Source organism: Fundulus heteroclitus, chromosome 4 (genome assembly GCF_011125445.2).
Source record: "Fundulus heteroclitus isolate FHET01 chromosome 4, MU-UCD_Fhet_4.1, whole genome shotgun sequence".
Classification (NCBI taxonomy): Eukaryota; Metazoa; Chordata; class Actinopteri; order Cyprinodontiformes; family Fundulidae; genus Fundulus; species Fundulus heteroclitus.
The window spans coordinates 24,257,127-24,270,656 of NC_046364.1; the positions used below are offsets into that span (position 1 = coordinate 24,257,127).

The window sequence follows — 13,530 nt, forward strand, 5'->3', positions numbered from 1 at the left end:
AAAAGATGTTGCCCAACCATAAGCACTTGAATTAACTGCCTATGACAGGCAAATCTTTGCAGATTTGTTTTAATTCTGCCATATATTTGAACTACTGCATCAGGACATTGACCAGGTCTCTCCATAGTGTTTTTTTTTCATCATCCAGAGGTAGACTTGTTGGTTTGTTTTGCATCACTGTCCTGCTTCTAAATAGATGGCCGGGCATTGTCCTTCAGGATGTTTTAGTCAACAGAAGATGGTTCATCCATGGTTCCATTTATCTCAGCAAGTCTTCCAGGTCAGGAGACAAGAAAATAGCCATAGGCTACAACACTATCCCCATCATATTTTACTAATTGTATATTTGTGTTATTTTTATGCCAAATATAATTGAACACACAGTTTACATTTTCTTTCTCTTCATAACACTTTAATTGATATGCTGCATTTCATTATTTGTGTTGTTGTACTCTAATATTTGAATTTATTTGACAATCTGCAACATTTTGTTATGACAAAAATAAAACAAAAATAATTCACAAAGGGGAAAAAACTTTTCCCTCCACTGTCCTTCTGGCTGAGAATGGACTGTTGGGTTCAGTTCTTGATGCTACAAATCTGCGTTTCAGTGTTAAATGCAGCAGCAGAGGCTTTGGACTTCCCCAAATGCAACACAAAGTAAACGAAGATGACAAAGCCTGCAAAACAAAAGATTACAAATGGTTCAAAATGTCCAGGTACAGAATACAGAAGTGAAGGACAGAGTACAAGATTTAACATTTATTCAAAATAGACTGTTTTACTCTAAAGCGGCCTCAGATAAACATCTTGCTTACGTGCCTATAAAGGTTAAAACAGTCATACATACTTTGAACACTACTTCTTTTAATTGGGAAGTCCGGTCAACAAGGAAAAATCAGGGGATCATTAGCTATAACTAAAACTAATACATTTGTGGTTATTTAATTATTTAGCGTTAATCAATAAGAAAATAAAAAGCACAAATTGTGTCTGGATCACTGTGTATGGGGGCGGCCATTATTGCCCAAATATGGGCAATGATGGTCGCCTGACATCACATCCTGTGACGTAGAATCGCGGAGAGCCGAGGGCAGTTCCCTGCGCTTTACAAGGAAACTCAACAGGAGCTGTTGTACACAGCTGCGATCAGAAACAATTATTTCGGATTTCCAGTGAAAAAACATTAGTCTTTTTCACCTTCCCGATTCATCATCCACCATGGGCTGTTTTGTTGGAATACTAACTTGAAGAGAGAGGATTTGCCATCGTGCTTCTGGCCAGAGAGAAAACATGTCGTCTGTAGCCAACATTTTCGAATATGAATGTCTTCAAGATGACATGTGAGCGAGGATTTTATGATTTTATGATTTTATGTTGTAGAATTTGCGGTAATATTGGTTTATCGACCAGAGCGGCGGAGGGATACGACACACTTGAAAAGTATGCTCACTGTTGCGAAGCCCACTTATTTTATGCGACTTTGGTCTTAATTTTGCTAAAGTCACTTGTAAATTTCATGAGTTGTGGGTTGCGAGTTTTTTTGGGCTTATTTCTGAAAGTGAAGTCGATTGTTTGGGCTCTAAACTAAGTGACGCCGAAATATCCCTCCGCCTGATAACACGCTGCAGCTCATCCTGACAGGAGCCGAGTAAACTCAGAAGGAGCAGCTCTGCCTGTATTTTCTGCAGTTTATGGTTGCAATAACTGATGATAACTGCTGGAAGTAGATTAGGCGGTGCTGATCACCATTTTGAGCAGAGATTGGTTCTAAAGATGAGTTTTATAGTCATCTTATAACATTGGAGAACACAACCCATGAACCGTACTTTAATGCTAATTTGTTGTCTTTTTATGTCTTTAAAATGTAAAATTAGTATTAATTTGAATTTAAATGCTTAATGCCGTGTCTATCTTTGTTTAAGGGGTTAAAAAAATATTTTGCTAATAAAACGGGTATTTATTTACAAGGGGACAGATAGGGCATTGGGACTTGCTCGACAGCCGTTACCGCGACGTGACGTCACAAACTGGGAGGTGGCAGTACTGTTCTTCACCAAGAACAGTACTGTAATTTTCATTTGAAGGACCTTCAAATGAAAATTACTCTTAATTAAAAAAAGCTTATCATTTATTGAACAGTATGTAATAATTTTATATTTGAATTCTAATTTTGACCGCACTTCTCCTTTAAAGTGCACATGTAGCCTTTTACTTGTCGAACCACCACAGCCTTGCTTCTGTCAGTCTGCCCCAGGGCAGCTGTGGCTATTATCACAGTTCACCACCATCGTAGTGTGAATGTGTGTGTGAATGGGTGAATGACTGACTGTAGTGTAAAGCACTTTGGGGTACTTAAAGCGCTATACAAGTATAAGCCAATTACCATTTACCGTTTACAACAGAATAAAGGCATTGTTTTAAACAGCAACAAGTTGATCAAACCTTGCAGACTGTTCAGAATGCAGAAGGCGTAGAGGCCAGGAGCAGGCAACTTGAACAGTGAGAAGAAGATCAGTCCCCAGGAGAGGCCCAGCAGAACCATGAGAACCAGCAGCGTTAGAACCTCTCTTAGGGCCACATTACACTTTTTCCGTCCGTCCTGATTCGCCAAACAGGGGAAACAAACCGCAAGTTGTAGTCAATACAAAAAGTAAAAATCCATCCATCCAACAGCAGAGACATAATATCAGGAAGGCAAGGCACAATCGAGCAGATTCTCCAAAATATAGTTGTGACAATAAAGAACATAACTAGATCAGTTATGAAATCTTAATGACTGATGTGGTGGAGTCTGAAGCATAAAATCCCTTTAGAAGTACTTAGCACATTTGATCTGCATGTACTCAGGGGTCTTTGCATGATCAATCTTTATTGCAAAGGTGACAATGTCATGTTATTGCTTCTCTATTCCAATACTCCTTTGAAATAAAAGCGAAAAAGAAGCAAGAAAAGATGTTAGGAGGTGTTAGTTTGCATATAGAAGACTCCAGTTGGTTTTTGCCTTTTACTTCTATCTTGGCAGAGATATAAACAAAACTGGCAGCATAAAACCACTTGCATGAAGTACCGCTCAGCCACTATACCTTCCCATTTGGTTAGTTTTTGTTTTACTTTGACATTTTTCTACCTTGACTGCATATTGCTTTTAAACTTTTAAAGGTTTTTATCGAGTTAAACATAATTTCTCTCGAATGTCAGTCTGCAATAATGTGTCACCACTTCATCACTTCATTCATCTGTTGTAAATGGGTCAGAACACAGTAGCCAAGTTCAGTCTCAATGGTGTTAGATTGTTGAGGATTACAATTAAATGAGCATTGCTTGATATTTGAAAAACAACAACAACAAAAAAATTATTAAAAGATTTACAGTATTGTACTGGTATTATGCAAAAATTACCTGTTTGCTGAAAGTGTTATCCACAAACCATTTGACTATCACTCCAAACATGATCACATTAAAGAGGAACACCAAGCCAAACACTCCCATTGTGGTCACCATTTTTGCTGTTTCATCAGTTATGTAGCATCTACACAGCAAGGAAGCACAGACAGCAAGTTATCATCATGTGATAGAAGAAATTAAACATGAAATCTGCACTTATGTGCAACACATGGATGGTGATAAATTTCAGAAAAGTTTACTAGTATATGCATTTCTTATTTTTCTACATACTCTGGTAAAACCTATAAATAAACACAAAAGTACATAAAGCATAGTTACTATTCCAACAAATTCAAGGGTTGGATTAGATTTTAATGGACATTTTCAGACGTGTCCTTTCTGTCCTTACATTGTAGTCTCATTAGGTCTTGATGAGACCACAGGGGTACGGCCATACAGGTCTTTGTCAATGATCACCATCAATGATACAATGACTGCTGGAAGACCTGAAACACAACAACTGCTTCCTTAATTTAAGGCTGCGGAAACTTAAATTCCAGACTGATAAATCCACTCACCCCATCCCACCACACTGAGTTTGAACAGGTATCTCCTCACATAGATGTTGAAGACTTTGACCAGGAGAAGATAGATATGGAAGCCCTCCAGGGCCATCCAGGTGAAAGAGGTCAATAGGGAGTAATGAAGAAGAAGAGCCATATAAAAACACAGCTCATTGGAGGACGTCTCCGCCACTGCCTGGCTGGGGAGGAAGTGGACATTTAGGAGGATCAGGGAAACTGCAAGGCTGATGTGGATCTTCTTGGAATCATCCCCTCTGAGTTTTCTGTCAGACACAGAACATAACCTCAGTATTAATTTGTTGCTGTATCAACCCTCCACATCACACAGATCTTGTGGTTGTGGTCTACTCTGCATACCCAGAACCAGAACCAAACATGGAGAAGCACCATTCAGCTTCTTTGTGCCACAAATCTGGAACAAATGTCCAGAAAACTGCAAATCAGCCGAAACACTGATTTCCTTTAAAGGGGAAGTCCGGTCAACAAGGAAAAATCAGTGGATCATTAGCTATACCTAAAACGAATATGTTTGTGGTGATTTAATGAATATAGCGTTAATCAATAAGAAAATAAAAAGCATAAATTGTGTATTGGGGCGGCAATTTATCTCCATATTTGGGCAAAAATGGCTGCCTGACATCACATCCTGTGACGTAATGTCGCGGTAAGACACTGCGCTCTACAAGCTAATTCAATAGGAACTGTTGTACACAGCTGCGATCAACAACAATTATTTTGAACTTCGAGAGGACTTCACCATTGAAATTCGCGAGAGCTATTGTTGAAGAAACAATGCCCACATGCATAACCGTTGGATGTTCCAATACATTGGGTAAAAATGAAAAAAACATTAGTTTTTTCACCTTTCCGATTCATGATCCACCACGGGTTCATCGTTGGATTGCCTACTTGAAGAGGGAGGATTTGCCATCGAACTTCTGGCCAGAGAAAAAAACGTCATCTGTAGCCAACATTTCGAAGAAGAATGTCTTCAAGATGACACAAGAGGGAGGATTTTTGGTAGGTTTTTTTTTTTATAATGTAGAATTTGCCGGGACATTTGTTTACCCGACCAGAGGGACGGATTGATACGACACACTTGGAAAGAATCAGGGCTGGATTATCCATAAGGGCCAGTGGGCCAGTGCCCAGGGGCACCAACCATGGGGGGGCACCACATGACACATGCTTTAAAAATATATTTTTCATAAATTGTTATATTATATACTTGAAATTGTTGAAAGACCATGCATTACTCGTTTTGTGAACACTGATGTCACAATAATAATAAATGATAAATAAATCAAGATTTTTTTGATTTCAACATTTTAAAATGAGATATTTGAATATTGCTCACTGCTCATATGCCTTCATGTAGTTGTGTAAGTTAGTAAATAGTAAATTACATTACAGAAATCCCCTTGATTATGTCTGATGTTTTTGACTGGAGGACAGCACGGGTAAGGGGGGGTGGGGGGGGGTGCTTTGAGGTATATTGCCCAGGGGCACTACATTGTCTTAATACAGGCCTGAAAGAATGCTCACCGTTGCGAAGCCCACTTGCGACTTTGGTCTTATTTTTTCTAAAGTCACTTGTAAATTTCATGAGTTGTGGGGTTGCAGTTTTTTGAGCTTGTTTCTGAAAGTGTAGTCACTTGTTTGGGCTCTAAACTAAGTAAATATCCCTCCGCCTCATGATGCACTGGGGCTCATCCTAACAGGAGCAGAGAGTAAACTCAGAAGGAGCCAATGGGCTCGTATTTTCTGCAGTTTACATCAGTTGCAATAACTGATGATAACTGCTGAAAGTAGATTAGGTGGTGCAGATCATCATTTTGAGCAGAGATTGGTTCTAAAGATGAGGTTTATTGCAGAACCCAACCTATAAACCGTACTTTAATGCTTATTTGTTGTCTTTTTATGTCTTAAATGCTTAATACCATGCCTCTTTGTTTAAGATGTAAAAAAAACAAATGTCGGCATGAAAACGGGTATTTATTTAGAAGGGGACAGATAGGGCATTGGGACTCGCTTGACAGCCGATCCCGCACCCTGATGTCACAAAGTGGGAGGTAGCAGTACTGTTCTTCACCAAGATGGATGCCTTCATAAAAACATATTCAAATGAAAATTACTCTTATTTAAAAAAACATATTATTTATTGAACAGTATGTAATCATTTTATATTTTTTAATTTTATATTTAAAGTACTTCTTGATTCTGAGATCATACAAGTTGATATATGTTGGAAAGTTCACATATTGTCATGACCCAAGGAAAAAATAAATAAATAAAAAATTCGATGAAAAAGTGGCTTTTTAGCTTAAGGCTCATAAAAAAATGTTGCATGAACGATGACATAATTCGTAGGCAAGCGTTGATCTGTTGACATGGTAACAAGATACTTCCTGGTTGCAAACTCACTTTCTCAAACACAAATAGACGGATTAAACATGGCTAAAAAGTGTGTGGCTTATGGTTGGTCAAATACCAACATGGATAATGTCTCTTTACACACATTTCCGAACCCAAAAAGTCCCGGTGTTGTGCGAAATACAGCTCCCCTGTGAAAATCTGTTCCCCTCTGTGTCGGGGAACAGGCGGGGTTTCACGGTGCTTCTGATCAGTTTCTCGGTAAAACAACTCATATAATCATGTCAAGATTGTAACATTCAGTTTAATCGGCAGCTGTTGTTTACAAAATTGTAAAATAAAAATAAATAAACGCTGTCTTTAGGCAGCTGAAATATCCATTCTCTCCTCTCCTCCTCCCATAACTTTGGGAAATAAAGAGCAACTGTTTCCAAATTCTCAAAAAAATGTATGTGTGATAGCATATAGAATATTAGAAATTTCCGTAATCCAGTAATCTGTCATATTTTACATTACAACGGGATTTACCAGGAAGTCTACACTCTCGTCTTTTCAGGAAGTCTTAATTTTTGTGCCCTGCTATCAGCCAGTTTCCATCCTCTTATTTCAGCAATGGAAAATCATAAATACATGCTGCGTGTTGGAATACTGTGTTTGGTGTCTTACTTTTATTTGTCAGGCTTAAGTGACAAAAGTTGGAAAAAGACAGATTATCTTGGCGTTTAAAATAACACAAAACACAAACTGAATTACGCACAACACTGGAGGTGAGAAAATCCTCGCTGAATGGAATCGCCAAGTAGCCGGTAGCCCCTAAACCTTTATTTCAGACGTACCGTTGCCTCACGAGTCCTGAGCGGAGTGTTTTACCCAATCCAGCCTGAGTCCAGGGATCTTGATGCACTCAATCAGAGCTTCTCTGGGCTCAATCAGAGCCCACCGAGATCTCTGGATGTTCTCACTCATCACGCAGTGGAGCGGAGAAATCTCGCTGTCGTCACAACAGCCTGCTGTGCAGTGACGCGTTATCCACACTACCTCTCAGCATGGCGCTGCTACCCCGCAGAACCCTGAGGCGTGGTGGGGATAGACCTACAGCCCTTTCTGTTCGGAAATACCCCCCCCCACCCCACCCCCCAACAATATGAGCGCCACGGCGCAACAGATAACTGCGCGTCCGCTCTCAGAGCGCTCACGTCTGGATTATTAAGTAAAATTCCGGGAACACATAATGCTGAGACACTGTGGTTTGTGCTGAATGTACATCTTTTTCTTTTATGTGCTGTTTTGGCGGATTACAGCCGTCATAAACGATGCCAGGCAATCGGGCTTCCACGAGTTGTTTCCGTGTTTACATCCGAACTGTCAGCCATGACCGCGATTATGAGCACCGATTCCAGTTATACACCAGCAACCCATGTCGTTTATTCTCCTAAAATGTTTTTGTCAGACTTATCCGAGTCGTAACAGACGCTTGCGCTGTCATTCGTGTTAAAATCATCACTTTGTGAATCGCCTCCTGAACTTGTTGTGTACTCCATTGTATTCTATGTAGCGTAGCCTGAGCTACGCCTACGAACTACGTCATCGTACCGTGTGACCCAATTGTGGATTTTCAGCCTAGCGGTCGCCGAGGGACAATTTTATGTCTTTAAAAAAAGTTTTAACGGCGCAATCACGATCTTAATGCCACATTTTTTGAAAATATGGTCCCTAATGCATGTATTTCTGAGTTGGTGGATCTCAGAATCAAGAAGTACTTTAGAGTACTTTCAGCAGTTTGAATTCTGATTTTGACCGAACTTCTCCTTTAGAGTTGCTTTTGGCCCATAATAACAGGACCATTGACCAACATATTTGATGTGTATTGATGTTTTCACCTGATACAATTTAGTATTTGTTACTGTATTATATAATAATACTTATTTGAATGTTCTATACAAATAAACTTGACTTGAGTTGACTTTAAGTGAGAAATTTAAAACCAGTTTCATTGTCGTACAGTGATAAAAAAAATGAGGTCATATAAAGTGGAGGATAGAAGGAAGAACTGATGAATAAATTAGAAATGGAGATAGCATTTGCATTGTGATTTTAAGAAAATAAGCAGCAGGTTTTAGGAAAGGGCAGCTACCAGAAGACAAACAGACAGATACACAGAAAGAATAAAGGGATGCGAGTGCTGATCGGAATGCCTTCTATCATGGAAGAACACAGTACCTTTTTGTAATGAAAAGCAAAACAGTGAGGACCAGAGCCAAAAGTGAGATACCACACCCAATAAAGGTAATGTAGAACAGGATCTCCTGGTCTTTAGGTGAGAGGTCTGCAGACACCTGTGAAGAAAGTATACTAACATTCTGTGGTCGATCTAAATCATTATTACTTTATGACATATTACCAATTCTTAAATTTCAGAACTCAAATTATTTTTACTTAGCAAGTACAACTATTGACATCAACTTGGCTTGTATGCTTATTTTGGGATCATTTGAAACTTGCCTGTGCAGTATGAGAAGCTTTATACAGCCAAAGTAAGTAGAGCACAAATTCCAACCTTTAGAAGTGCAACACAGTTGCTTCTTTTTATCTTGTTGATTTGAAATCTTTAACTTATGCAATGCATTTGTCAATAATTTCTTCCCAAAAATCCTTTTGACTTGAGGATTTTTGACTTGTTTCTGGATTCAAACATGAAGGCTGAGTGAGCCTACAGAGGACCTCGGTGTAGAACACTTTTGCTCAAATGCAGGAATGAATAAACGTTGAATGTCATGTGTTCTTTCGCATAAGGTGCATATCTCCAAAGTACACTAATGCATCATGTGCATGATATATTAGCTCACCATTTAATTCAGGTCCCAATCAGTAATGCTCAATGAGAGTGATACATCTATAACCTATATATAAAATGGAATTTTTTTCAGATATGTGACTTGCCACGGGAAAAGGAGGAACAAGTTGGCAGAGCAGAAATGGAAAAGACAGAGAAAAATCTCTATCTGAGAAAATAATGTTTTTCATTGTATTGCAAAATGTGCTTGGTGAAGTTACAAAAAATACTAAAAAACACTCAATGCGTTCAATGACAGTTTCTGAGTTTTTTCAGCTTAAATTCTAGTGCGGAGGGGTGCAGGGCTGTCTGGATACATGAAGTGATCCAGTTTAGATTGCTGCGCAGCACATTTTGCAACAAAACGATGGAGCGCTCAAGGAAGACGGCTTCAGTTTCCTCCTCCCTGTCTGCACCTGTTCGTTCTTGTCCCTCTGCCAGAGCCACCGGTTAATTAACTGATCTTGTTCTTTTTATTTTGCTCATAATTTGCACCTGTTTTCTTCATTATTTAAGCCCTCAGTTTGCCTTTGTCTATGGGTTTTTGTTAGACTCCTTTCTCCACTCCAATTTTGTATCTTGCAGAAGAAAAATGAAAAGACTTCGAGTAACTCACGGTGCTTCTGAGCCTGTTTCTGCACGTTGGTCCATAATTACAAAGCATTACAAATAATTTTTTATTCTGCTGAAGAAATCCATCTTAAACAAAAGGCCATTCTTACCAGAAGCACACCAAAGTACGTGAGATGATTAGAGAAACAGGTGATGTGAGTCTTATTATATTCCGTGTTGTCACATTCCTTTACTCTGGTATCTGGTAAATCAAAGACACAGGAAGGCCTGTTATGTTTGTGATGTGTCATATTTAGGCTACAGCAAATCATCATAACACCACAGTAAACTATTGAGAAAGGAAATTGTAAAATTTAATTTTGCTGATTGTGACATATGTCTTATACTCACTATTTCCTGTGGTATTTAGGTAGACACACACAGGTTTCTGGCTTTCCTGTGATACAACAACATTCCTGTTTCAGACTGTCACTTATTTTCATCTATACATTTTGTGGATTATACAGAGGTTTACAGTAGTTGCAATTTAGAGAAAGAGAAAGCGTGCTTACATTAATGCCTGTAGTAATATTCAATGTAATCTTGATTGATTCATTAAGTCCTGATACTTCCATTCCATGGACACTGATGCTGATGAGCCTATGCTCATACAGACTGAAATTAACAAGACCCATTGAATCTTCATAAGTGACCTGCAACATAAAAACACTCAGTTCATAGATTTGAAAGATTTTCCAACACAGGTATTAGCTTATGTTCAAATAATATTTCTAAGCTGTAACAGACCAAACAGGAGTCCTTTACTGTACTCAGTACATTTGTAATCTGAGTATTCTCATTACTATCAGAAAATAGTACTAGTAATATTTAAGTATACATATTTAAATGTAATTAATTTAGCACATCACAATGAGATGTTCAGTGTATGGGAAGATGTGGTTTTGTCCTCTCTGCCATGAATGCCTTTGTTTCATTGGCTCTACCCAAAGTGAACTGCATAAGTTTTGCATGTGTTTGCTGAGAACAAAGCAGCCTATTGAGACCAGCCAGTTCTGTAAAATTATGTTGGACAAATCTGCTCTTTAACAGAAACAAGCAAATATTTTCACCTGCCCATGGTAACCAGTCTTTGCTTATTTAAAGAGTGGTTTAATAAGGGCCTCACAGAGCTTTATGCGCTTCATTAACCATGCAGCTAATAGGTATACACTTCCTCAATATTACTTGCAAGACTAAACCATTACCTTCTTTGGCAAGGACCTTTGTGGCTTCACTTCCTTGTGGTTGGTGCTAGTGACTGTGTTCTGGTTTGTTTAATTGGTTAGTCAGTATGTAAAACCATGAGTTTTTAATATTTAATTTTTATACAATATAATTTTCTGATGCTCTGAATTTTGGGTTTCCATGATCTGTAAGCCATAATTATCAAAATGGCAAGAAATAAAGACTTCAGTTTATTTGTAACAAATGTATATACTATACAGATTTTACTTTTTGAAATTAGTGACTAAACAAACCTTTTTTCAATATTAATATTTTTTATGTACCTGTGTTTGCAAGCTTTTTTTAAAAAAAAAAAAAAAAATCACCAGTTCATATCATATCCAATAGTGTATTTGGTTGAAATTTTATCACAACCTAAAGTTGTTATTCTCAAACAAAAAAAATTAGCTGTTCATTACCCAATCCCTAAATTATTTTAGGAAACTTGTGATACTTTATAAAGTATTATACATACTACTACTTCCCACAACAACTTCCCACTGCTGATGAAACATTACTTTATTCAATTTCAAAATATATTTTCATACTCTTGTGTATGGCAAGTGGTAAATGCTGAATGTAAAACTAATATTTATGAAGTTTTTAATAACTATACCACATACAGTGACTATATCCATAGGACCTGAGGTAGGTGTATCCGGAATCGTAGTCATCCAGAACACAACTGTATTATTCGGTCCAAGCTTCACCTCTTTTGGCAGCTGAATTCTCACTTATTCTCCCCGGCACATCCTTATCCACAGCTCCCTGCATTTATGCAGAACATGGAAATTGTGAGAATGACTTAAAGTACCTCTAACAACTGAAATTAGGCACACAAGCTTACAATTTATGTAAAAAAAAAATTTTTAAATCGACAATGATCAAATGGTTATGAACTAACTACTTAGAGGACCCCTGAGAGGTTGTAATAAATCAGAATGAAATGTCAAAAAAGAAAAAAAAACAGGGATTCATGTTATTTATTTGAATGGAAATAAAACTATTTTATGTACATGAGGAACATTTTGAGTTCAAAGCCTGAATGTTAATGTGCACTGTATGTATACTGTGACATTTGTGTTATTAATAAATTGTGTAAACAACATTTAGCTAAGATAATAGCTATTGGAAAATGAAAATAAATTAGCTATATACAATCATTTTCTTTTTTTTCTTTTATTGTTTTAGCAAGAGCGTGATTGAAGGACAGCATTCTTTCAACATTGTGAAACCTATAATGCATTAACCACTCAACTACAACTCGAACCGCAACACTAATTGACTAAAAGAACTCAAAGACAGTCTACTTGACTAGGACTGTTAACTACTGGGGTACTGTAATAAATGTAAACCATAGAAATGACGGCTTGTTAAGTTTTAAATTTCTATTTTTTAACATTGTTTTTACATAACAATATTGTTCTTTGGAATCCCTTGTCTTCGGCTATTTCCTAACACTAAACATTCTTGTTTATAATACCTCCTTTTGATCCTAGACACTGATCCATAATGTTCTGACCTAAGGCCCTAAGTCTTAATTAAAGGGTTACACATGTCTGTTTGTTGCCATGCTGGTTCTGTGTACCTCTAGTCAAGCAGTATATTTTTGCTATTCATTTAATTAAAGCAACACTGTGTAACTTCTAGCTACTGCGGCACTAGACTTCTAACTTCCAGGTTCAGCGCCCCTGAGGCCACTGCCAACACTGTGGCAAAATAAAACAGTCTCCCTCTGTGTTTTGTAATCTAATAGTAGAGCACGTTGGACCAACAGATTGAGAAGTTATAGTGTTACTTGTAAAGACAATGACACATCCACCCCTCCAGAGTGTCCTCAGAGTCTCCTATTGAAACATGGAGGAGGGCAGGGCGAGGCAGAACCAGGTGCCGCTTTAAACTCTTTTCAACTCACTGTACTGCTTCTACATGCCTGTCTCCACTTAGCTCCCTCTCCAAGAAACACATCTTGCCACATTCCTTGTTTATTTGAACCATGAATTCTTTCTCTATGAACTATTTGTCCTGTCCATATGAGTAGCTACATTTTTAACTAAGTGTGAGGGTGCAGAATTAGGATCAGGAGCTCCTCCCTGGACAAGCGAGTTGGCGACATAAGACTGATTTCAATGTGAACAGTGACACTGGTGCTCCAACAGTTTCCAGTTCATAACATGCTTGAGCCTCAAGCTAGCTTCACACTGGCAGTTACTGTTCATGCCCGTCATACTGCAGTGCCACAAAACTGGTGGGAATTACTGCATTGACTAGAATAGCTTCTATTTGTGATGGTGAGAAAAATGCTCGGATCATGGCGTCTGTGTGAATAAGGGGTCAGTGATTTCTGGGTTGTTCCTGAAAATGTCTACCAATTTCCTTTAATGTAAGGATGAGAGTCTGGTTTGTCTTCCAGATTCAGACAATACTTGCGTACAATGTTTTGACTAATGAAATCTACAGAATCTCCAACTATATTTCCCATATCTCCCCTAAGTTCTTTGAAGTAGCATATTTTTG

The 13,530-nt window shown here is 38.1% G+C and overlaps 1 protein-coding gene across 1 annotated transcript; it reads right to left on the reverse strand.

Moving 5' to 3' along the window:
- Positions 1-223: 223 nt before the first annotated feature.
- Positions 224-10,409, reverse strand: LOC105917648 (adhesion G-protein coupled receptor G5). The gene is made up of 9 exons (XM_021310616.2): positions 10,302-10,409; positions 10,141-10,186; positions 9,900-9,991; positions 8,565-8,680; positions 3,966-4,234; positions 3,797-3,893; positions 3,403-3,532; positions 2,446-2,602; positions 224-680 (listed from the first exon to the last, which is right to left on the reverse strand). Exons 1-9 carry the CDS (start codon positions 10,362-10,364, stop codon positions 580-582), a joined length of 1,071 nt encoding a protein of 356 aa, XP_021166291.2. The 5' UTR covers positions 10,365-10,409; the 3' UTR covers positions 224-579.
- Between the last annotated feature and the right edge of the window lie 3,121 nt (positions 10,410-13,530).